At 48.5% G+C, this 25,019-nt stretch overlaps 8 protein-coding genes across 8 annotated transcripts, besides 3 other annotated features; 4 read left to right on the top strand and 4 right to left on the bottom strand.

The window, feature by feature from the left end:
* Positions 1–1,288: 1,288 nt before the first annotated feature.
* Positions 1,289–3,218, bottom strand: FPSE_06179 (uncharacterized protein; the record flags this gene model as incomplete). The annotated part of the gene is made up of 2 exons (XM_009259297.1): positions 1,289–2,747; positions 2,800–3,218. The coding sequence occupies 2 exons, from the start codon at positions 3,216–3,218 to the stop codon at positions 1,289–1,291; spliced, it is 1,878 nt and encodes a 625-aa protein (XP_009257572.1).
* Positions 3,219–4,201: 983 nt separating this feature from the next.
* On the bottom strand, positions 4,202–6,467 carry FPSE_06178 (uncharacterized protein; the record flags this gene model as incomplete). The annotated part of the gene is made up of 3 exons (XM_009259296.1): positions 4,202–5,011; positions 5,066–6,070; positions 6,129–6,467. The coding sequence occupies 3 exons, from the start codon at positions 6,465–6,467 to the stop codon at positions 4,202–4,204; spliced, it is 2,154 nt and encodes a 717-aa protein (XP_009257571.1).
* A 1,075-nt stretch (positions 6,468–7,542) lies between these two features.
* Positions 7,543–7,565: a microsatellite.
* Positions 7,566–8,771: 1,206 nt separating this feature from the next.
* Positions 8,772–10,752, top strand: FPSE_06177 (uncharacterized protein; the record flags this gene model as incomplete). The annotated part of the gene is made up of 2 exons (XM_009259295.1): positions 8,772–8,850; positions 8,906–10,752. The coding sequence occupies 2 exons, from the start codon at positions 8,772–8,774 to the stop codon at positions 10,750–10,752; spliced, it is 1,926 nt and encodes a 641-aa protein (XP_009257570.1).
* Positions 10,753–10,985: 233 nt separating this feature from the next.
* Positions 10,986–11,365, bottom strand: FPSE_06176 (uncharacterized protein; the record flags this gene model as incomplete). Its single annotated transcript, XM_009259294.1, has 2 exons — positions 10,986–11,156; positions 11,273–11,365. 2 exons carry the CDS (start codon positions 11,363–11,365, stop codon positions 10,986–10,988), a joined length of 264 nt encoding a protein of 87 aa, XP_009257569.1.
* Positions 11,366–13,130: 1,765 nt separating this feature from the next.
* Positions 13,131–13,157: a microsatellite.
* Positions 13,158–13,859: 702 nt separating this feature from the next.
* Positions 13,860–17,010, top strand: FPSE_06175 (uncharacterized protein; the record flags this gene model as incomplete). Its single annotated transcript, XM_009259293.1, has 3 exons — positions 13,860–14,769; positions 14,820–14,917; positions 14,965–17,010. 3 exons carry the CDS (start codon positions 13,860–13,862, stop codon positions 17,008–17,010), a joined length of 3,054 nt encoding a protein of 1,017 aa, XP_009257568.1.
* Positions 17,011–17,288: 278 nt separating this feature from the next.
* FPSE_06174 (uncharacterized protein) lies at positions 17,289–18,797 on the top strand (the record flags this gene model as incomplete). Its single annotated transcript, XM_009259292.1, has 1 exon — positions 17,289–18,797. The coding sequence occupies one exon, from the start codon at positions 17,289–17,291 to the stop codon at positions 18,795–18,797; it is 1,509 nt and encodes a 502-aa protein (XP_009257567.1).
* Positions 17,424–17,460: a microsatellite.
* A 1,633-nt stretch (positions 18,798–20,430) lies between the features above and the next one.
* Positions 20,431–21,646, top strand: FPSE_06173 (uncharacterized protein; the record flags this gene model as incomplete). The annotated part of the gene is made up of 2 exons (XM_009259291.1): positions 20,431–21,201; positions 21,254–21,646. The coding sequence occupies 2 exons, from the start codon at positions 20,431–20,433 to the stop codon at positions 21,644–21,646; spliced, it is 1,164 nt and encodes a 387-aa protein (XP_009257566.1).
* Positions 21,647–22,218: 572 nt separating this feature from the next.
* Positions 22,219–22,715, bottom strand: FPSE_06172 (uncharacterized protein; the record flags this gene model as incomplete). The annotated part of the gene is made up of 2 exons (XM_009259290.1): positions 22,219–22,421; positions 22,478–22,715. 2 exons carry the CDS (start codon positions 22,713–22,715, stop codon positions 22,219–22,221), a joined length of 441 nt encoding a protein of 146 aa, XP_009257565.1.
* Positions 22,716–25,019: the final 2,304 nt, after the last annotated feature.

The following is a 25,019-nucleotide window of genomic DNA, read 5'->3' as shown; positions in this document are numbered from 1 at the left end:
GCGTGGGCTATCTACTGTTGCTGTTTTCGCAAGTTGCGTATAACTAGGTCGAGAGGTGGATGACGATGTCTTGGGCTATGATGCCTCACAGAAACATGTTACTCGTGCTATCTTGGTGGTCGTAAAGTCGTAAAAACAGATCAAAGAGAAGGAAAAGACAAGAATGGTTAGAGAATCCCTAAGATCTGTAGTAGGACAGAAGATGGAGACACAAACCAAGCCAAGCTTGAATGAAGACTTGGGACCTGGGACTTGAGAATTAGGACTTGGGGACTTGGAAGATGGTTCGCCCTTCCCGTCACCGTTGGTTGCTAGGCGTGGTTGGTGGGGAAACCGCGGGACTGGGGGGACTAGCCAGCGCATCCATCATACGGCGTAGCGCACCGTACAGCGGTCCAGTGAGTGGGCAGAACAGGACTTGGACCTGCCAGGTTAGGCACTTTTCATGGTAAATGTGGGGAACGTCTACGTACTGTATGCTGCTACTGGTGGTGGTCGACAGCGGTGTAGATTCTTGCTCCAAGCCATGAGCTATTCTTTGAAGAACTATTTGACACAATGCCATTGTGTTGGAGATTAATTAACTTTTAAACGGCCAGCCGGAGCTATATCTAGATGACCTCGAGTTACACAACATTCTTTGATAGAAATCTCATGCACAAGGTGTGCATATCGTACTAAAAAAATGACTCGTCCCGTTCCTCTCACCGTATCTCCATGATCGAACCCACATGGCATACTTTTTGAAACCCGACATAAACGAACTCTTCGGCTACGAATCGAGTTGACGTCTTAAGTCAGCCTTTGCATTATGGTTCTATGTAACTATATCGCTCAGGCCAGACCAGGTCAGGGGGCTAGTCGATCTGTGCGTTGTCCCAACCTCTTGTCTTCCTCCGTCGGCCCAGCTGCCGTATGATCCGTCTCGTCTGTACCTGGGAGATGTAACCCAGTTGTCATGATTTGTGAATAATTCTGTTACGCAAAGACCATCAAGTTAAAATATTATAGTAGAGTCTAACCGCACTTTCTCTAGATACAATCGGTTACGCCGATATGGTAGTCATAGTGTCGATACCGGCTTTGTGCCAAGATTTATTGTATGCAGGTACATCGATCGGTTCTCGTTAGTGTCCAAGATGCAACTTCCAGACAGGTATAACCCAAGACTGTTTGTATGCAGTGTGCGGGTAGAAGCAGTTAGAATTGCTTTTTTACCAAGTAAACGGGAATGGTATTGACCAAATAATAGTAATAATTACATGCATCAGGTAGTAAATAAGGCCTCTCACCTTCTCAACACGAGGACCAGCCACGCTGCAATCCTGTACCCAACAATGATGGAAATCATGATACCCACGTTTCTGCCCAAATGACCACTAGAATATCCATATTGATCCAACACGGCCTGTCCATCAATCTCACACTGGTCCGCCAGAGCCGATTGGTACATGCAACGACACCCATTGCCGCAACTATACACACGCTTCGAAAATTCATTCACCATCATGCCCTCAAAGACATACTTTTGATAGTCCCAGTAGTGGAACACATACTTGTAAAAGACGTTGAGGATCGTTGGGGGCACCATGAACCCGCCTACAGACATCCACAGACCGTTTGCAAAAGCCACCAGCGCAAGCGAGATGACAAAGCTTGGAAACAGCGACGTCATGAAAACAACGAGCGATTCGGCTGCCAGCAGGTCGAGGAACAGCCACATGACCCATGTAAAGAACGCCGTTGCCGTGGGCTGAAAGTTTGAGAGCCAGTATGAGATGACCGAAAACAGGGCCGATATTATGAATAGATATGGTATACCGATCAAGAAGTTGGACAAGATCAGTTCGGTAGCACCATACAGCCCGTTATGGTGCTCTTTGACGTACTGCAGTCGGTCTTCGATAAACGCAGGGACATAAGCCACCGCCATGAAGCTCATGAAGGCTGAGCCAAAGAATATGGCATTGATGAATGGTTGGATAGACTCTTGTTCTGGCTTCAACCTCAGCCAAACAGTACCCATCATAATCGCCAAACCCAGATACATGGCCAGGCGAATGCCATAAGCGACAACATCTCGATAGCTCTTGATGAAGCTTCGGTGCAACAGAGTCAATGTGAGGCTCGGCATGCTGGGTCTCTTCTCGATAGTCTCAACACTCCAATCACCGCCCGAAGATTCGGCAGTCTTGATCGCATCGCTGATTTGGCTCGCCTGTTGTGAAGTCGCCCAAGAATCTTGAAGAGATCCAAGGTTTCGCGACGCTTCACCCCTGTTTTGCGCAAAATCGATATTGACCAGTTCAAGTAGATGCTCTGCTGGGTTGACATATTGAGGCAGTGGAGCTCCAACTTGAGCATAATAGGAAGTGACACTGCTTACAGGGCCAAAGTAATGTGTCTTTCCGCCTGAGAGAAGAAGCAGCTTGTCAAACAGGTTAAAGGTTGATGTGGAAGGCTGATGAATAGAGCAGATGACAATGAGGTTGTTGCGTTTCGCTACTGCACGTAGATACTTGACCACCTCTAGACTGGCAGCTGAGTCAAGACCACTTGTAGGTTCATCAAGGAAGAGGAGTTTGGGACTGGTGATAAGTTGACTTGCAACGCCTACACGGCGCTTCTGGCCGCCTGATATGCCCTTGCGGATAGGTGTGCCGATAAGAGTATTGGCTTGTTCGACCAGACCGAAAGATTCGAGGAGGTTGTCTATACGGACGTTGCGTTCTTTTTTAGAAAGGGAGCTATTATAAGTTAGACGGTCCCATTCATATACTTGTCTTGGAAAAGACTTACCTTGAACTGGCCAGCCGTGATGAGAACTCGAGTGTTTCGCGAACAGTTAACGATCCAATAAGAGCATCTTCCTGCTCAACAAAGCACGATACTTCTCGAAACTCTGCAAGCGATAAGTGCTTTCCATTGGCAAGTACTTGTGCCTCGACATTGCTCGCATTTGTCGGACGACGTGCTAACACGTTGAGAAGTGTTGTCTTGCCACAGCCAGAAGGTCCCATGAGGGCGCAAATCTCGCCAGCTTCGACGATGCCTCGAACATTGTCAACAATCGCCTTTGGCTGCTTCGTCTCTCTATCCTTGACGGTTACAGTGACATTACTCCAGGTAAAGTTTTTAATCGTGGTGTTGACAAGGTGCTTCTCTGCAACTGGACGTTGTTCAGAGTCCATGCTGTGGTCTGAACCTTTTAGTGCCATGATAATGTGCTTTGGGTGCTAGATAATATCAAGGGAGGAATTAATACATGGTACATCTAGGGAATTCAGCTTCTTAAATTCGATTCATTGTTATTCAATCGACAGTGAAGTGAGACAAAAGATGACATGCGTCTCAGCCGCCGGCGTCTTGAATATTGCCCGTGTCATCCACGGACTGTCCGCCTCAGCCCAAATTCGGCCAGACAATTAAATCAGCGAATTACCTACAGGTCATATATGATATTTAGCTCAGCCACAAACCTTTTCGGCCCGCATTTCGTTGCGTTGAAGTGAAGTATGATGTCTACTGTCCTAAGTCTTAGAGTACAAAAATAAATAATCTAAAGGCTCTAGTTTTAGTAACATAAAATGACCTACTAAAATTGTCTCTTATGTTCTCAGCGGCCAATTTTTCTCATACCCTGAGGGATGTATCTGATGCAGTCTTTACAGACCTTGCAGTTGCCATTCGCCCTCTTACATCCAGCTATTTTGCCAAGGCTTGGCTAGTTCCGGTATCCTTCTTATATCTGTCAAATTCAGAGATACATTTTTTCAGTCATCGTATAATACAATATTGTTAAAAGTGATTTGTTCAAATTATCCGAATACCAATTTGTGGATTGTCTGACTGTGTAATTATCCACGTCATCTTATTTGCATCGGCGTTTATTCAGCTCCGACTAAGACCGGCAAGGAATTACCGAATCCATCTAAACCTTGAAACACACCTCCGTGATTGGGTACCGTTGACCTGGTGTAAGATACAGGGCTGAGCTTGGACGAGACCCTGTCGCCGGACCCTTCGGGCCCTCGGGGTCTAGAAAGTAGTGCGTACGTATTGGAGCTGTCTCTACAACACATGGAGATTAAATAATAATTGCGAATTCAATCAAGGGCATTCGATAAGCCGCGAACTCTATCACTCATTATGGAAGGCTACAGTATGTCTAGGTAGTATCTATGGTGGATTTTATATCCGTTCACTGGCCCAACATGCCAGGCGTACCCGATATGCTCTCAAACTCTTGCATAATGGCTTCATCCTCTGCAATTATCTCCATAGCCGCTTCGTGACTAATATTATACCAAACCTGGGGCATAAGTTGCTGTTGTTTCTTCCCTTGGTAAATGTCCTGCGCCATGCTTTTCACCGAGCGACCTTCTCGCTCAGCAGCGCTCCAAATTGGAGACATTCTTGAGAAAACAGTGTTGTTAAGTCGAATAAAGCGACGTATGTTGTTGTAGCTACCTTCGTGCGGCGCAAGAGGCAGAGCCCATTTGGTAAGATGTATGGCGGAGGACATTCGTACCGCGTAGTTGAGGAAGTGTGTATGGGAAAGAAGTGAGACGCGATGGGTGAGGAGTTTGCTGAGTTCTGCGGCGGAGTATATCGTATATTTTGTATGGGCATCGAGACTATCATGCGAGCCATTTAAAGTGCTTGGGTCAGCCAATTGACTTGACGACAAGGTCAACTGCGAGTACGGTTGATGAAGCAGGATCGACGTGGTATGGGCTATCATATATGCCTGGAACATCATCTCATCCAGCCTGCCACTCTGGTATAGCCCATCCTTTTTTGACTGGGGTAGACTGCGACGCCAGTCAGTGAGCAATGCCTCGATATGGCCGAGGGCTTCATCGTCGGGCCCAGCAGTAGGACGACTCCTCAAAAGCTTGCCGAGGATCTGAGCGGATTTAATTCGATATGTAAATGATGAGAACTCACGGTTCAGACCATAGAAACCACCATCATTCATGTCTTCGAGGTGCCTGGGCTGTGGTATTTCCTTAGCAGCTTGTTAGTGAGGGCATATTAGTAAAATAAAAAGAATGAGACTCACCTCCGAGAGGTATTGGTATTCTTCACAGGGAAGCGCAACATCAGACACAAAATCGAAAAGCGTAAAGTTTGTCTTTTTGTGAATCCCGGCAATCAGGCCGTCGACCACAAAAAGTTCCCACCAAGTTCGTCGCCAGCTCTCTTCCATCACTAATATCCCCCGCCCATGTATATTGGCAAAGGATATCGTGTTGAGGCCTATTTCGATGGCAATTCTCTCAACCTCGGATAGTATCTCTCTAGCTTTTTCTTGTAGACCCTGTCCGTCGAGACAAATCAGGAGAAGCAGCAGGGCCTGGACCAGAAAGCCGTCTTTGCGACGATCATGCTTGTAGACCAGTCGGTGAGCTTCTTGGAAGAGTTGGCCCCGATGTGGACAGGCAGGTATATACAACGAACCTATCCATCGCATTGTGGCGAGTACGGGTTCCAATTCTGTCTCATGCGCAATGCTGAAAAGAGTTTCCCTTGGTAAAACAAAGGGATGAGCAGCGTGAAAATGGTTGTAGAAATAGTCGATACAGCGTTCGGCAAAAGTAGGTATTGCGGCTTGTGTTGGAATAGATCCATGGTGTTGGTTAGCAAAGAGATTGAACATATCGTTAGATTGATCTGCAGCGCCGTATGGTTGAAAGAAAGACATATCGGTCTCCATGCTGTTGTTCGTGGCTAAAGCGGGATCGACGAATGGAGTTGGTAATGGTGAGCTCCATGTGTCATCACCTATGTAAGGCGTCCAAAAGGTAGAATCCGTGCCTAAAGGAGGAGACTGCATTGATACTGAAAAGGGAGAGTGCGTTGACCGAAGCGACATGGAGCCATCGCCACTTCGACTTGGTGTTTGGGGCCGACCAGGCGATGGACTGGGACGTTTCGTGACTTTGTGGGTGTTGTTTCGTCGAGGGCCTTTGTAACCACGCCTTGAGGCGACATAAACACATTCAGAACCAGAGGTCACACAGCGAGAGCATGGATTCACTCCGTCACACTTCAGGTGCTTGCTTCGCTGGCATGATTTTGTTAGCATCATGACAAGGTAAATGGAGTGAGAGAAGGGAACTCACACAAGCTAGGCAAGCAGCTGAGACAGAAGTAACGCTCAGACGACCAGCTTCAGTCGTCGCAGATATTGAGCCAGAGGGTGAATTCCTGCCATCGGTTGTGAAGGCGGTAGAGCTAGGAGAGTTTGAGTTGGAAGACAACTCTTCAGGTCCGGAAAATGTATCCTCTCTGCTGCTATTCAGAATGGCTTGCTGGAAAGAATTCAAAGAGCTCATGGTAGGCGAGGGCCAGCTACGAGGAGCCTTCTTGTTCGTGTAGGAGTATAGAGCGTATGGGGGCGTGGAGTAGAAGGATGGAGGGGAAGAGGAGGAGGCATGAGTTCGTGAAGTGTTAGTACTCATATCGAAAGATATAGACGTCGTGGAGACTGATGAAAGTGGCTTGTTTCTCAGTAATAGACAAGTCCAAGTTTAGAATATAAGCCGGCAGGTGAGTTGAGACTTTGGGACGCAGGGCGTGAGTGACAGCCCCGGCACTTGGGAAGGGGACTAAACTGCTTACTGTGTTGCTGGTGCTATGTTTAAACAGTTAAATTCACTAGTTGTATAACGATCTAATAATAATAGCAGCATTCTGAGGGGAGAATAGAATGTTCCAGGATGATCCATTCATTATGTATTCTCTTGGGTTTCCGGAAAATAAGGCACGGCAGTGGGCTTGAGTGCCATGGGGGTTGCTTATGATAGAGCAACCCTCCATGGAGGCACATGTCCTGCAAGGCAACGCAATAATACGACCCCTGGTCAGTGAGTGGTCTACGTCTCCAATTAGGTACCTAGTAGGTAGGCATGCTACTGGGCCACTCTGACGACATGGGTTCTGTACGATATGTGAAGTGAAGCCTGAGGATAAGTTAGGCATGTGGTACAGCATCTCTTTTAGGAATCCCCGTCCATTACAAACCAAGTATACATCTTGCAAGGTTCCGACTTCAGCCCTAACTAGCGGAAACAGGGGTTAGTTAAATTTCCATCCCACCCGTGTCTAGCGTGGAGCCTGCCGGAGCTCGTGGCAATCTGGGGTGACTGAAATACTGGGCTGAATTCTTGGCTGCGTGCATATTCCAAATCCTTAGTTATCCCATATCCATACAACTTGATCTTTTTCCTATGCGCCATCCATGCGGAGTGATATCACGTGAGTCAAACAGAACTGAACATATGGCATCGGCTATCGCCGTAGCTCTGTGCGTTGACAGGGGTTGATACAGAAAACACCACCGACTGCCATTTGCAGTGAAACCTTTGTCTTGGCCAATAAGCTGTCACAAAATGGCGGATAGAGACTCTCTCCTCTGCGTCACACAGATATCCTAGCCTTGGGAGGCAGTTTTGAGGCTAGCCAGGTTTCAATTGCATTACAAGCACATGAGGGGTGTTTGTAGTCAGTCAGTTCCTCGATGATATTCTGATAAATACAGACAGACAGACAGACAGACAAAAACTAACTGACTTTGAAGCCGGTCTCAGTGCGGGCGTCAAGGGACTACAGTCTATGTTAGTGATAGGCCAACCAACCTCGTGGCCTTTTAGATCGTGGTCCGGTAGTCAGAATACAGTCCAGGGCCAAGGCTCAAGCGCTGCTCCTAGTGTACCGAGAGACTGGAGACATGTCAGTTCCGATTATTTCCTGGCCTCTCGTGCGTAGGTATGACAAATGTTCAAAGGGTGTAGCGTTGAAAGTGACAACTCTGTTTGTACTCAACGGTCGGCCGCCCGTCGAGGATCAATGGTCGGCCGCTTGGAACAAGAAGCTGAAGTTCCCTTGACAGGTCCAAGCTCCTGCCAAGTGTTTCCTAGCCGAATAAGCCACCGGCATGCTGTATCGTGGGAAATAAACGGTTGTGATGAAAGAATTCGCTTACTTACATGTGCATGCCGGCAAATCAATGCCGCACAACTCAATTCGGGCCACTTTTCTAGTATTTCCTGACTCGTCCCGAGCCAATACTTGAAATACAAATACACAAAAAGAGTAATTGCGGCCCGCATATCGTGTGCCGCGCCCACAGCCTTGACAGCTTGGCGGGCAACGTACCCGGGATGGCTTACTGAGAAACAATGAAGGGCTGTTGATTACGGATACTGTTATGTTTAGTCTACCTAGTCTTTACCCACCTTTCTAAATTGGTTAGCGTTGCGCAACAATTGGGTATGCTTCTTCTTTTTTTCCCATGATACCGAACTGCGAACTTTGGCCCTTGAACGCTCGCTCAACGCATACAAGCTGTTGAAATTATCAACTCTGTCACAAGAATAATACTACGCAACTTGGCGGTCTAGCTAACAATTCCTTCTTTTTGCTTCTGCTTGTTCCTGATGATGTCAAGGATGAAGAAGGAAAAACAATTTCCAGCCAGCGGGGTTTCTATTATCAGCCAGTACATTAGGACCTGCTACTTGCAGTACTTCCGTACCTACCGTGCATGTGTGATTATCACCCCCGCATGATATTGTTCCAGCCCTCTCTTCACTGTACCTTAGTAGTTAGTCTGAAAGTGGCAGCCTCTATCTCATCACAGCGGCATTCACTTCTTCCGCTTTGCTTGCGCCTCGTTCAGCTGCACAGCCTCCCGCTTCGTCCTTGCTCCGGGACAAGATCTGAGAATAAGCTGCAGCATAGGACATAGAACAGGCCTAGCCGTAATGGATCCTATATCTCTTGCCGGCTTGGCGCTGGGAGTCGCTTCCATCAGCTTGCAAGTCTATACAGGATGTATTCAAGGTACCTACCTAATTCTCGGCCCGGTCAATCATAATCAGCGTTGACCTTGAGCCAGGGATACAGCTTCTTATCACGGCTTTGGGCTATGAGGATGACTGCAAATATCTCAACCTGCGCCTCAGGATGGAGCAGCAACGCCTATTCTGCTGGAGTGAGGCTTCTGGCCTGCTGGATCTCGATGCCAAGAACCAGGAAAAGGTCCTCAACTCCAACGTCTTCAACCTTCATCGTCAGACCGTGATCGATCTGCTTGTCCAGATTCAATGTCTGTTCAATGAGTTTACTGAGTACCAGAAGAAACACAACAACCTCTCTGTTGTGGTGGATAAGGATGGTACTTTGGAGGCTCCAGAGAAAGATGCCAAGTTATCAAACTACCCCATGACGGACAAGAAAAGGAATTTTATCAAAAAGGCCATGTCTGAGCTCAAAACCAAGTCCTCTGATAGCCTCACTAGACTGCGATGGAGTTCGTTTGACAAGCAAGGATTTGAGAAGCTTCTGGCCAAGTTCTCACTTCTTAATGATAACATGACGAATATTCTCGACCACTCCTTGCAAGTCGAGATTCGTAACACTGTGCAAGACACAAATCGTGGGGTCCTGTTACTCCATCACAAGATCGCCGATCTAAGTCATCTCGTGTTGGCTCTCAAGTCCCAACTCGACGCAAACTCTCCAGGGGGGGCGTCACAGATGTCCAAGCTGGAGAGGGAGGCCAATGCTGACGCACTAAGACAGTTATCAAGACTTGCCAAGTTCAAAGCGTTCAACGAGACTATTGACCCAAAGTCAGATAATCCATCAGTCATCGATGAAGCTGCTGCCAAGTTCCTGGACCTTGCAAAGCCTGGTCATCAACGGAACCTGTTCGTTCCGCGGTATCTCATCGAGTTGGATCCCGAGGTTGATGAATCAGAAGAGCCAAGATGTGAAGCATTGATGAAAACAGCTCAGGGTAAGAAGAAGGTTTGGATCGAGTGGAAAGACTATGACAATGCAGACACACAGCCAGGTTCTCTCTCCAAGGCCGACATAATCGAACGAGTCCGCAAATTGGCTGCCCTCTTAAATCACAGTCCAAAGCCCGAGGCCTTCCGAACTCCTCATTGTCTTGGATTCTTCGACAAGGCCAATCCAAACATTGCAGAGGACGATGTCGACATTCTCGACCGCCGGCTCGGCCTCATCTTTGAGCGTCCGTCCGACGATAACTTGCATGTTTCACTGCCGCCTGTGTCGCTTCGTGAGCTTCTGCAAGATCCCAATATTCGCAAACCGCGCGTTACAGAACGAGTTCATGTTGCGCATGCCCTCAGCAACTGTCTTCTCTACCTTCACGCCGTCCATTGGCTACACAAAGGTCTTCGCAGCCATAATGTGTTGTTCTTTCGGGCACGCGACGGAAGTGTGGATTATCGACAGCCCTTCCTTTCGGGGTTTGACTTCTCCCGCCCAGGTGGCTCGGACGAGATGACTGATGCACCAGGAGATGATGCAGAGCACGATCTGTACAGACATCCAAACGCGCAGTCAAATCGCCGACGAGACAGAGAGCGGTCAAAGAAAAGCTTCGATGTTTACAGCCTAGGTGTCATCATGGCCGAACTGGCGCACTGGCAGCCTATCGAAGATGTTTTGCGCATTAATATACAACGTGCGCGCGGACGGCCAGATGTTATACGCGGCATTCGAGAAGCTCTGTTGAAAGAGGATAGAGTTGCAGCTGTTGGTGCTGATATGGGAGAGAGGTTTGAGGATGCGACAAGGAAATGTCTGGCCGGGGGTAAAGAGTTGGGACTTGGAGAAGGTGATGATGAGACGCAGGATGAAGTTGCTGAGAAATTATCAATGATCTTTTATGAAGATGTGGTAAAGCGGCTGGGAGAGGTGGTTGTCTAGAGCAAAGATGACTCGGCCTTGAGAGTGTAGACTTGTCATGATGAAGATGGTCAAACAAAACATCCATTATATAGTAATTATTAGATATAAACAGAACGTAAATAGTTCGTTACATCATTAACCAATGATTGTATGTATCCCTTTGATAAATCCTCCCAGTATTATACCTGAACGCCAGAGCTATACTCTATACCCTCCATCTTTGGTCATGAAATCTCATTAACAGCAGCAGTCTAAGCACTCAAAGCAACATAGACCAGCGCAAATTCCACAGCAGATGGCCTATGAAAAGTGTCAGTTGTTTGCTGGTAGAAGATTGAAGGGTTGGTTGTTCTTACACCGCCATCCTTGCCTCCTCGCATGCTCAATTCAGGTTGTTCCATGGTCATGGGTTGAATCGGGCGCTATTGAGGTCAGTCAGTAAATATTTAGATTGCGGTTCAGACTCATGCTTGGGATGAGAGAAAATGGCATATTTGAAGGAATCCGATCGAGCCGGAGGGTTAATGGTTCCACGTACCGGCGGCTGTTCAATGCTGGTTCGTTCGGCAGCGAAAGCTACGGGAGCCGGCTCACGGGGCATTTGCATTTGAGAAGATGTTGAGGCAGGCATTTTGAATTTTTGGTATGAAAAGTGCGTGATATCGGTTGAGTTATTGGAGGGTGTGTACCAGAGAGTAGAGAGAAAACGGTTGAAAGAGAAAAGCAGAAATCAGGCTTGAACAAAGAGCGCGACCACGTTGTTATAAACTCTAATAGGCAATGGTTACATTGCCAGGTCCAAGGTTCCAGAAACGCCCCGGTACAGGCGCCTCGGGCACTGGGAATAATTGCTCACAGATCAATAAGTGATCCTTCTCGGCACATGAACGCACGTCTGCGCAGTCAGTAGACCAGGACTCTCTAGTGCCGTGACCTCCGAGTGAGGTCAGCTGGAGCCCACATGGGATATTCGACTCAATTACAATACAAGACAGTACAGGTAAAATTGCTTTTTAGTTGTACCAACCACCAAATACAAGACAGTACAGGATCAGAATCATCATGCTCCAGGATATTCTAGCGTAGCAGTAGTTTGCATAATTCGGAAACTGTCGATATCATGGTGCGAGAAGGATGACTTGACATGTACTGCCTACAAACTTCACAAGCTCATATCAGAATCAAGTACCGTAAAAGTATTGTCTTTTTCCCTGCCGCTTGTGGCTGCTGATGGGAATAAACTCTGTCTCTCTTAGTACAGACGGGACGCCCGATGTCGCGGGCTAAAAGTGAGCTTGAAAAGACAAAAGGCAAAAGACAAAAAAAGGCTGAGATGAGAACATCAGATCACTCCATAGAAAAAATGACGTAGTTTTGACGAACCACTTGAGTGGTTGCAGGTTGACCCCTGCTCACGAACCGGTGGAGGGCTGGTTTCCTGAAGTCTAACCACAGCCTCTCTTCTCTAGACTCGAGTCTACTGTAATGTAATGTTACAGCACATGCATTCTAGAAGCTTGTCATCGAACCATTTTCTTGTCCTTCCGGTCGAGTCTTTTTTATCTCCATCGTTGAGGATCTGCAATTAGGCATTTTGCTAAGAATAGATGTGTTGGCGGCCGAGTCTTTTGGTTGGTGGTGGCTTATTGGTTTCAATGCACAACGGGTGAACGGGTGCAACGATGAAATGACGAAATGGCATCTGTGTAATTTTAATGAGCCACTTCAAATATTTACTCAAGTCAAAGTTGAGGTAGTAACGAATGGAAGATGCCGGTTTGAGCTGAATCAAATTTCATCGTTCGTTAATAGCGAGCTCAAGATTCATACCTACGTGAGGTTCATCCAACATGAGGGTTGATTTTGTCATATTTCCTATTAAGACTGCACAAGAGACTGGAGGATATTAGAAATTTGACATTTCTCTCTCATATTATTTTACGCTACAACACTATATCGTTACTCTCATAGTTACAACCAAATGTGTATCTTCTTGTTAGAACAGAAGCTTTTCCACATGTGTACAGGGTAGGAGCAAAACCAAGGATAGATTGGTTCACGACCAATGCCAAACAAAACAATGTACAAATTGGCAAAGCACCAAACACTAAGAACTACCCTCCATTCTCACCCTACTCTTCACTGCACACAACTCTTTATTCGTTCCTTTCTGGACCTCATTGCGGTATTTATTAGTGCAGTACCTACGTGTCAATGGCCCATTCTGCAGAGAGCCGCATTCTCGGCAACTCCCCATTCGCTACTGAAGCGAATAGTCAAATCTCGAAGTCCAAAGTTGATGGCTGCAGAAAATTTAAAGTACTCCGTTGAACAACTCATCGTTGACCCGCTCACCCGCTGTAGTGATGTGTAAAGACGAAACGAAACATTGATCAGTCAGGTCAGGTCAGATCAGGTCAGGTGGATGAAACATCGGTCTAGCATACCAGCCATGACATTATCCATCACAAAACTTGATGGGCCTAAACCAAACCATTGTCAGATCCAAGACATTGGCCAAATTTAAAGTCATGCTCCAACTACAACCACGTGCTACTTTTACTTTAATCTAGGTACTAACAAAGCAAACAAAGTAAAGAAACCAACTACAGATAGTTCGTCTGTTTACATTACCAAATAAAGATTTACCGATAATTGCCCGTCTCGTCTAAACATCCATTGGATCAACGGAATGCTCACCAACAGTGGAGTGCTCGATCCGGGGAGGCTAAGCTCAAGCCACTGAGCAGCGAACCTATGGACCTAACTCCAGTATACCTACCTGGGTATGATAGGCAGGCCAGGCCTGCAACCTCCAACATCTTGCCAAGGGGCCATGTGTTTTTGCATCAACTCGACCATGCGCCCGCTTTGAATTACTCTATTGCTTGATTTGATCCTGTGTGCTTGACCCAGATGACTTGAATCTTGAGCTTTGCCATTTCTTCTACCCCAATCTTCAACTACCTGGACCCCTTTTTCGACCGCCATTGTTCTTCCTCTCTTGGCTCCTTGGCTCTAGCTTGCCTGCTCCCTCCCTCACGGACGGGGTTGCCGTCATCTCCCTCACCTTCGAATCACTCCTCAACCGTTATCTTCTAAACTTCTCGAAACCTCCGCCCACGATGGCCTCGCACGGCCAGTACCCTCCTGCGCACATGTTGGCCAACAAACACCATCATGCTCCTTACGGTTCCGCCCCCGTAGTTGTTCCTGGAGTCGCTCCTGCTGGCACCTTCGCGCCGGGCACCAAGATTCAGGTTGGCAGCCACCGTGTGGTGATTCAAAAATATCTCTCCGAAGGAGGCTTCGCCCATGTATACCTCGTCAAGTTGGCCAAGCCTGTTGACGGCACTGATCAAGCTGTCCTGAAGCGAGTTGCGGTGCCCGATAAGGATACTCTGCGGGGCATGCGCACCGAGGTTGAAACAATGAAGCGCCTCAAAGGCCACCGACCGATCGTTACATATATCGACTCGCATGCTTCTGAACTTCAAGGAGGGGGTTATGAAGTTTTTCTGCTCATGGAGTTTTGCGATGGCGGCGGCTTGATCGATTTTATGAACACCAGGCTACAACACCGCCTTACCGAGCCCGAGATCCTCAACATCTTCACCGACATCGCTGAGGGTCTCGCCTGTATGCACTACCTAAAACCACCACTGCTGCATCGCGATATTAAAGTCGAAAATGTCCTCATTACCGCCAGAGGAACCTCTAAACGGTTTAAGCTTTGCGATTTCGGTTCAGCAGCGTCGCCTCAACCCGCCCCCACCACCGTTACTGAGTGCCGCCTTGTTGACGAGGACATCCAGAAACACACCACGATGCAGTACAGGAGTCCCGAGATGATTGATGTATACCGCAAGCAACCTATAAACGAAAAGTCTGATATATGGGCATTGGGCGTCTTGCTGTACAAGCTATGCTACTATACTACGCCTTTCGAGGACCAGGGCCAATTGGCGATTTTAAACGCCAGCTACCGATTCCCTAGTCACCCTGTCTTCTCTGACAGGCTCAAGAAATTGATAGGTACTGCTCTTTGGCCCTGGAACGTTTTATAAAGACTAACGCGAATTTAGCTTCAATGTTGAGAGAAAACTTACAGGATCGACCAAACGTTTATCAAGTGCTAAAGGAAGGATGCGCAATGCAAGGGCGCGATGTTCCCGTTCACGATGTAGGTGTATCCTCTTGAACAGATGAGCTCATATTGACAATTCGCAGATCTATAGCGGCCGTTCCCAACCCCACGCTAGAACTGACAGCCCGCATCACATGGCTCAGAAACCGGACCAAGCGCCAGCCGTGGGCGCCGTTTTTGAACGAGTCGAACCCAAGAAACAGGTCATCCCCGATGTTGTTCCCATGAGGAGAGGACGACCGGCTGCTTCTCCAGCCCCAGGCAATGTATCCCAGAAACCGGAAGCTTCTCCTATGCGAAAGGCAGGGGGAGATCCTTTCGCGGCTCTGGATGCAAAGGCTGCTTCAAAGGGAATCGATGAGCTGTCGTCTCGGTTCCCCACACTTGACCAGTTTTCGTTGCTGCATGACCAGGGAAGCAAGTTTGATTTCGACGTTTCCTCGCCGATCTCGCCAGTAAACGCATCCTCGGATCTGAACGACAGAGTGACTGCAAAATTAGCCGAGGAGGCCTTCGCAACCCCCCCGACTGACTCTCCTCGCCTAAAGCCAGTGTCTAGAACGCACTCTGTCACTCCTGTTGGACACAAAGCCGCCCTCGGCTCACCTCCTCTTGAGCCTTCACTGACAAAGACTTTATCTGCACCGAGCAGACCCGACATCAGCAGGGCACAGTCCATTATCAGCAACAACCCCGAATTGCAGGCTATCTCTTCTCAATCTAGCTCGCGATATGTCTCTACCGGCACAATGACCTCAACGCCGCCGCCAGAGAGATTCGGCCAAGAGGGGGAGCAGCCTGCTCACCACGATGCTCACGATCATGCTCGAGCTAGTAGTGCTACAAGGCAGCCTGAGCAAAGCGCAGGACAATGGACTGCGGAAGAATCCCGCCCTTCTTTCATGCAAAGAATCCCATCTTACCAGCAACCTGGCCATGAACATCAGCCGTCTTCATCTAGGCCGTCCCTCGAAGGTGGTCGTCCTCGCATTGATCTCCTGGACCCATCAGCTCGTGCTTCGCCAGCTCCGTCAGCCCCATCAGCTCTGTCACGGCCCCGACCCGCTAGCACTAACCTCGAGGGCACAACTCTTGATTTCCTGCGTGAGAGAGAGGCTGCATCGCGTTCCTCGAGCCGACCGCCTCGGGGCTCATCTCCTTATCAGGAACCTGCAGACGAGCCGCGCGCATCGAGCGATATAGACTTCTTGAGGAGTCTGGAGGACTCGGAGCGAGCCAAGGCTGGCAAGCGCTCCAGCTTGACTTCACTGTCAGGTAATAAGAACATTCTCGCTGGTAAATTTGGAGACGCATTTAAGCTCTTTGAGGGCAGCTCTCCTAACAATGGAAGAGTTCCATCGCCAGAAAGGGAGTCACACCGCGACCTAACTCCCATCGCTGGCTCCGAGGCAACTGACGGGCGCAGTGACGATGGTCATGTCCACGAGGACGAGGACCGTGTGACACCTGAAATGAGGCGCGAGATGGAGCGTTTGAAGCTTTTAGAAGAGGAGCAGCGGGTGGAAGCAGCGCAAGCTGAATATCGAAAGCGGGTAGCTGCAGGACAGCGTGGACCACCAGTTCCTCCAAAGAGTATTGGAGGAGTCTCGCGTGCCGTCAGTATCCAAAATCGAGTTCAGAGCCTTCTGAGCGAGGAGCAAAAACCAGCCAACGTTCAAAGGACTGCTCAAGGTTATGGAAAGTACACTGACACTCCTGAATCCGGCGACAAGTCCGAGAAGCCTCTCCCAGGAGTGCCGAAGAAGCCGTTGAATGTGACAAAGACACGAAGTGATGCCTCCCAAGTCCTCAGCCCTTCCTCAACAGCATCGGCGCCCGCAGCTCTAGCATCAAAGCCTCCAATGAAGCCTCCAGCTCCGAAGAAGCCGGTGCATCTCAACAGTATCCCAACTGGTCAGAGGCCGGTATCGCCTCAAAAGCCAACGCGTGCCCAAACAGCGTCAGAGGATCTCATCAGCATGGATAGCCCCGGGAAACAAGTGCTGGAGATGACAGCTCAAGAGAAGGATGATTATCTACAGGACTTTTCCAAGAGGTTTCCCGACCTAGGCTCGATTGAAATGGTCGAGCGGGAGATTGGTGGACAGAATGGAGGATCCAGCCGGTAAATAGACAATGGTGAAGGTATCTAGAATTGCCATATTGCATTATATGTACATTTACATGTACATTTGAATATACTCAGCGCATAGCGTTCAACATTCTTCAGTCACTCAATCTCTCAATCAATCGGACAAGCCCAGATCGGTCGGACATGTGGTGGGGCCGATCCCCACCCTTATCTTATCTTCCAACATTTTTTTCTCTAGTGCAGGCAAGGTTCGTAGTAATTTGGACTGAAAGCTTTCTGCAACGACTACCAAACATCAAAACAAATACAACAAAAATGGCCAAGCGCAAGAGACAAGCCGTCGCACAGAGCGCCGCTTCTGAGCCTTCAGTCATCACGAAGAAGGTCAAGGGCACCAAGGTTCTCAAGGAAAAGCCTGTGAAGGAAAAGGCTTCCGCGCCGGCGAAGAAGACTACCACTACCACCGCCACTGCCACCACCATCACCAAGACCGCCTCGAATGCGCCCGAGACAATTCAAATCGTTGTCGGCTCCTACGATCGAATTCTTCACGGATTGACGGTGACAGTCGGAGGCAAGGAGAAGGCTCAATTTGCCGATACCTTTCTTTTCAATGCTCATACTTCGGCCATCCGTTGCGTCGCTGTGTCGCCCATCTCAGCGCCCGTCCCTGGACAGACACAAAAGGTCATGCTTGCTTCTGGTGCCACCGATGAGCGCGTGAATGTTTACAACCTATCGGCGCATCCTCCAAGCCGAAAGAACCAGGAGCTTATGGCCAAGGTGGCACCACGACCGATTCTCGAGAACTCCAAGAACCGAGAGGTCGGCACGCTGCTTCACCACTCTTCAACCGTCACATCTCTCTGTTTCCCTACAAGATCGAAGCTGCTATCGTCAAGCGAAGATTCTACGATTGCGGTCACGCGAACCCGAGACTGGTCTTTGCTCAGCAACATCAAGGCACCTATCGCCAAACCCCTAGGCCGCCCCAGCGGTGATACAGCACCCTTTGGCGGTACACCGTCCGGCGTCAACGACTTTGCTATCCACCCCAGTATGAAGCTTATGATCACTGTCAGCAAGGGCGAGCGTTCAATGCGATTATGGAACCTGGTCACTGGCAAGAAGGCTGGAGTGCTGAACTTTGGCAAGGATATCCTGCAGGAGGCTGGCGAAGGAAAACACTCTACTGGCGAGGGACGAAGAGTTGTCTGGGGAAATGTTGATGGAGTGGATGAATTCGCTGTTGGATTTGATCGGGATGTTATTGCATTTGGCATGGACAGTGTGCCCAAGTGCAGAATTATGGGATCAATCCGAACAAAGGTGCATCAATTCTTTTATGTTGCATTGGACAAGGAGGGGGATGCGACGCTGTTGGCTGTCGCCACGGAGGATGGCCACATCCTCTTCTTCTCCACCAAGGAGTCGGATCTCACAAAAACCGACTCGGAGGACAAGATGCTTCCAACGGCCAAGTTGGTGGGTCAGCTCGGCGGCAAGTCAGACGGAGTTCAGGGCCGCATTAAGGACTTTGTGGTGGTGCCGAGTGCGGAGGACGCCTCGACGCTGTACGTGGCTGGTGGAAGCAGTGATGGACGGGTCCGTGTGTGGCGAGTGGGAGTCTCGGAATTGCAGGGTAACAACAAGAGTGAGGAGGTTGAGGCCAAGGGAGAATTGTTGGGGACATATGAAACGCAAAACAGGATCACCTGCATGACGGGATTTATGATGATACCCCGACCCGACGGCGTTGAGGACAGCGAGGATGAGCTGGACGACGAGGACGAGGACGAGGGAAGCGATAGCGAAGAGGATTAAAATGGAGGTTAGTTTTAAAGCTTTATTAGGATGACGGATGTATGTCTGTATGCATGTGGCTGGCTGGTTGTCGACGTTTTTGGTTAAATATAAACTACCTAATGTATGAATACCTATTTGGTGACGATAAGATGGTGACTGCGGTGACTGTCAGCTTTTTATGCGCCTAGTATCACATGTAAATCGAAGCATGCGACGACCCACATGGTAGACTGTGAGTGAGACTCGCTGCAGTAAGACCAGATTAGAAAATGAGATGAGGGGTCAGATATGTGATGTATAAAAAAACAGTATTTCTGTTGATGTACCTACTATAATGTTTAGAAACTCTCGTGGGTCTCTTTGACCAACAGGCTGTTATTGTTGTCTCCTCATTCTTCAACGGGAACGTGCCTAGGCCCGGCAAAAGGTACAACATTGTATCACGAGGGGTCGGAAATGCAAGTCAAAGGCAGAAAGTCAATACAACTGACCAACCACGGAGTCTCGAATTCGAGCTCGAGACATCCTCAATGTGGGGTAATGTACGCGATTGGACGGATGCATGATGATCGGGAATGGGGTCCGTATTTTAATACAAGCGAAGGATTCTAAAGACTGACAGACAGGCAACAGATGGTGTTTAGTTGTTGGTTGCTTATTAGACTAATTGTAACCTACCTAACCCAGGTAATTCGTTCTTCTTTCATCTTCTTACATTAAAAACTGTTTGCTAAAAACGACAATAAGCACTGACCCTGTCTCAGTGACATGTTGAATAAAAACAGCGGGGATCCAATTCGTCCCCCAGGGACAAGGGTTGGGTTCTCTCCTGCAGTGGAGGTCAATGGGGCATATCTACGCAATTCCTGGGGCTCTCAGACGACTAATCGTGCGTCTCTTGTCATGTTTTCCATGTCTTGTGAGCATGTGAAGAACGTTGCCGTACATTAGCTTGAGCTTGGTAGGTACATACATTACAACTGTGCCGCCTCTTCTTTTTCTCTTCTTCTTTACCCTTCAATCTTTACCTACCTATATACAGAGAGAGTGCTTACTGGCTGAGCTTTGGGGCTTGATATTTTACTCTTGTCTCACTATTTGCTTGCTTCTCATATACCTCCTCTCGTCAATCTTTGCCACTCGAGTCAATTCAATCTTGGGATATCTCAGACCGTCAACGTCTCAATCTGCAGTACTCAACCAACTTCTTCTGTTATCCTTTCCAATCTCTTCCCGTCCACACTCAATTGCTTACTCGGTTACGGACATCCTGGTTTGAGTTTCCTATTTTTATCCGTGCTCATTTGCTTGAGTCGTGAAAGTAGACAGACAGGGTTGTAAAGCCTTGGAATACCCCAACAACTTGAACTTTTGGCAGGCAATCCCTTTTTTTTTTCTCGCCCTGTATTGAAATTCTAAAGGCTGCAACGCACAATTGTCTCTTCGGATCGAGAATGTGAGTAAAGTGACACTGCATTGCATGATATTGAGACTTGCAGATTCAGCTGAACTGGCGGGAGTCTAGAACCTGGGCCTCAATTTCCATGCTGTCTGCTCAGATATCATTTTGTTGAATCCAATTTCTAACCACCTATCTAAATAATTATAGAAAACTTGAGACTTCCAACATACACACAAACACACACACACAATGTCTGACGACGGACCTCCTCTTATCCGCCCCGTTCCTCGAAGACCTTTCGACCTCAATCTGACAACTCCTACACCTCCGAGCGAGAACTCATCTCCCCCAACGCCAGCTCCAGCTCAAGACGCCAACATTGCGCGCTTCTTGCAGCCAACACCCGAACCTGGGAACTCAACCTTGAGCAGACCGCAGTCGTTTATGAACTTGACGTCTTCAACACTCTTCGGCATATACTCTCCCACCACGTCCTCCTCCTCGCGCGACCGTGTCTTTGCCGATCGCGATGAACTTGATACGCCATGGGGTACAGGTGCTCAGACTCCCATCAAGCGACCCGGCCTCGACGATGCCACGTTCGACTTTATGAAAGATCGCTCACATCAAATCCGTCGTCGATCGTCGATCCGCTCCCAAGCACCTCCTATGCCTGTGAATACCTCCCCTTCGGCTGGCGCTTTGGTTATGAGAGGACTGCTGCTTTTCGTTCTCGGTGTTGGTTACGGCGTGTTAGTCACGTCGCGCTTCAACAGCGACTCGGACAGCCATGCCTCGGGTTCCACGTACAATTGGGCCCACCTATCATTCTGGGGTCTCGCTGGTGTTGCACTGGGAGCGCTGTTTCCTTGGTTCGATCGAGTCTGGGAGGAGTCGTTTGGCGAAAAGGAGGATGAGGCTGTGGCTGAGAATGCTCCAGCGAAGGATGATGATTCGGGCACTGACTGGGCGATTGCAATCCGAGCCATTGGCGCCTTTGTAGGTATCGTCTTTGCTATTGTAAGTCAACCAACAAGCAACCACGTGTATGAGTGTAACTAACAAATCGCAGCGCAAGGTGGCCTGGGCGTCCACTCTCCAAGTATCACTGACACTGGCAATGGTCAACCCTCTCTTGTGGTGGCTGATTGACCGTTCTAAGCCTGGATTCTTCCTTTCAACTGCTGTTGGCTTGGCAGGATCAATGATTCTTCTTGGTATCAACCCTGACATGATGCCAGCGCCCGCTCACGCTCCATTCAGACAGCTGGTGAATGCTACGACGCCATCCCAGGATGAAGTCGTGCCTATTCTTGGCGGATTCGCACATCAGGACACACTCGAGACCGGCATGTGGATGCTTAGTGTTCTCTTTTGTAGCTGCGTCTGCTTTGGTAACATTGGTCGTCGACTCACTCTTGGCCCATCTGCTACAGCAAAGGGCCGTTGGGCTGGTGTAAGATAATGCGCAGCGAATGACATATATCTCGTTACATGATGTGTGCTTATTGTTAGTTCGGCGTGTAGCTGGCATTCGTGGAAAATTACTCCCCAGGTCTAGGTCCTTGGGTTATTGGGAAAAGGAGGACTGGATATAGTCCTTGAGATTGGATATAACGGCATTTTGTATATTAAGGCGCCAGAATTGTGATTTGCCATGGAACCGAAATACGGAATACAGTGTTTTGGCAAAGGGATGAAAAACCACATTGTGTACTTGGTATACGTGTGGCACGGCACATGTTGCTGTGCTTCCATCACTTGCTTGAATTTACCGACGATATATGGTGAGCTGTCGCCACATCGTGGGATAAGTTGCATTCAGGAGGTGTCCCTTAATTTAAGTCTATAATTCATTACGGATTTCCGTTTTTAACGCTTTGATCCCCTTGTTTTTGTTTTGCAGGATTTTACTTTTCTCATGTTCATACACCGAAACTCTGTCCGCGCTTTGCTCCATCATCATCAACCCTGTCAGGGCCCGAAGATCGTCGCGTGACGCAAGTACGGTGGGCACAACGTCATTTGTGTGCTGGATCAAGATGAAGGCTGGTTCTCTGTAGAGTCTGTGAGAGCCTTCATCACGGCTGCTGACTTTTCTTTGATGGCAGGACCAAAGTCGATGTTGGACATGCCCATCATGACAAGCATGCGGGGATCTTGAATGCTCTGGTTGATCATGATGGTACGTGTAAGGACGTCGTGGAAAGAGGCAGCGGCTGCTGCGGGACCTGTGCTGGCTAATTGCAGATGTCAATGTATGGTTCATAAAGATGTTAGCCCGATATTGACTTACTGCCGTCGTTCTTGGGGATCTGATCAGGGTGCTTTAGTGGGCGGCCAGCGACCATGTTGTCTAGCTCGGTCATGGTATAGTGAGATCTCTTGACAAAGTCCCAGACGTGGAAGAGGCTGCGGTCGACATTGGGAGGAGTCCAGCTTTTGTGAGACTCAATGGTTGAAATGAGGTCGGAGAAACGGGCAGTGATGTTTTCACGGTGCTCCTTGCTGGGGATCTCGGTGTTGGGAGGCATGATGGCTGTAGGATGCGTGGAGCGGGTATAATTTGATGTTGATTCGGCAGTGAACAGAAGCAATGTTTAATAAGGAGAGTAGGATTGAAGTCAACAAAGTAGAGTTGAGTTTGGTCGACTTTACGAAAAAAGAGGGGAAGAGAAATCATAAACGAAGCATCAACGTCAGTGTCGCCAGGGGGAATAACGGCTTCCCCGCTGCATTGCATACCCTGACTGCCGTATGGCCGGCCAATTGCTTCTTTCACACAAATCAGATCGAATTGCGTTAGCGATCAAGGCACCTCCTGTACCAGTACCATGCCGAGCAACGCCAGGGGAAACCCCCCGCCCTGTGGCTTTTTTGGAGTCGTGTATCTCGTCAGAATCCTACCACCAACAAGAAAAGCTGAAGTTTTGGGCTGTCTCAGCTACCAATTGATCGTCTCGGCCTGTTCAACTGCCAAGAGAGGCTTCTGATGTGTCATTTTTATATTCAGATGGTTGCTGACTGCATAGAAAGGGAACAGGTGAAAAGCATCGATCAGTGGTTCTAGAAGTTCGTTTGGGGACGAGTCGAAGCTATCGCCAGTACCTAAGCGGGGAAGCTTCCCGTGAAACATGCGCACAGATCAATTTTTGCTGCTATGACGATTGGGGGAAAAGCAAGCTGCTCAATGCTCAAGCTCAAGCAAAGGCAATGATAACAGCGGGCAAAGATTGACATGTGATAGTATAAGGGGAAAGTAATGTGTAATACCGTGAACAAACAACAAGTTCTACCGCAAATCACAACTGCCAGGGGGGGAAATATGCACTGGTTTAAAAAACATACTATTTCCTAGGTAAACTAAGTGCATATCAAATTAACACCCTGCCATTAATGAATAAGTAATCGATAAACCCTTGAGAAGATCACGATGTGGGGGAGGCTCAACTAAAGATCCAGGGTCCTGGAGCTTGAACTGAGCTTGAATGAGATGAGGCTCGCTATTGGACAACCATTATAATGCTCGCGTGACAAAATCCCTTTCTCTTGGCAGCTGTTTCTAGCCATTGCGGATTGGAAGTAGTTATCTTGACTAAGCGGGAGAATGTTCTTGTAGAATAGCTACGTTATGTAATATGATGTGGTGTTGGGCTGGGCGACTCGTCATCTATTCCTGACTTTGGCAAGGGTTCTCTCTCCTCCAAAGAAGCAATCCCAATCCGGGAACCAACAAGTTGGAGATGGTCTAGAACATGTAGAACATTGGCGAATGCGAACTGAACTAAACTGTTTTGAATGAGGAAGACGGGCGTGCTATACGATGTTTAATAACTAAGCGTCATCAGGAACAGGGTCCTTCTTGTGTAGACATTCCAAGAGACAGGTGCAAGCTGAATCAACGAACTCATGATATGCCGAAATGGTTGGTCACAAGGCAAACAGCTAAAGAGCCAACGTGATGTCTGAAAGCTCAAATCGAGATGAGATTCCCGTTGCTACGCATGCGGTCAGGTTGAGTGTAGAGCTCCCTTTGAGTTAGTCACCATGCAGCCCAAGTACCTGGAAAGCATTGTGCGACAAGAAGAACAAGAACAAGAACAACTGTCAAGCTTGCAAGGATAGCTTTGCAGAATCATTGGAATTGTATTGGCCGCATCTCGATCCGGGCCGCCACACCCTGGACTCATTGGGCGATGCGGGTAAGGCTTGGGAGAACGATGATGCGTAGATTAGATTCTGTCCAACTTGGTCAACGCCGCTGTTTCGTACCTGTCACTGAAATTAATAATTGTAGATGAGATGAGATCTCAGATTCAAACTTTGGTCCAGTGCCTTGGGTTCCTTGGGGATGGCAAAAAGAACAACAAGACGACGGCGAAGAGATCTACAGAACAGCGTAGTTTGGAAGAATCAAGGATAGTTAGTTTCTGTTGATTCGGCGCGCGTCGTACCCATGACTATCATCATGGATCCCCCGTCGCTATCGACATCCCTGTTCGTCTGGTTGTCACCAGGAAACGTGCTTGTCATATGACGCCAACGACTCTGTTTGAGCCTCTTCTGACCCTGGATTCTTGGGGTTTTGGTCACCTAGCTGTCTTACAGTGCATACGCCAGACGAGTCGCTAGCCCAGGGCTCTAACCCAGTCCAAGTGCAGCCTTGCTGAATTGGTCCATCGCTGTTTTCTAGCTGTCTCGGATGTAGCCAGCCCGTTGTCCTTTGCTAATGGCGGGTGGATTCTCCCCTTGTTAACCACTTTCTTAAGTAGCTTCGATGCGCCAGCTGCTTGCTCCGATGGCCGTTGCACGTCCAGCGCCATCTGGATCGTCAAAAC

The sequence above is a fragment of the Fusarium pseudograminearum genome, chromosome 3 (genome assembly GCF_000303195.2).
Source record: "Fusarium pseudograminearum CS3096 chromosome 3, whole genome shotgun sequence".
NCBI classification, from domain to species: Eukaryota; Fungi; Ascomycota; class Sordariomycetes; order Hypocreales; family Nectriaceae; genus Fusarium; species Fusarium pseudograminearum.
The sequence above is the reverse complement of the archived record's forward strand: the minus strand, read 5'-3'. Positions and strand labels throughout refer to the sequence as shown.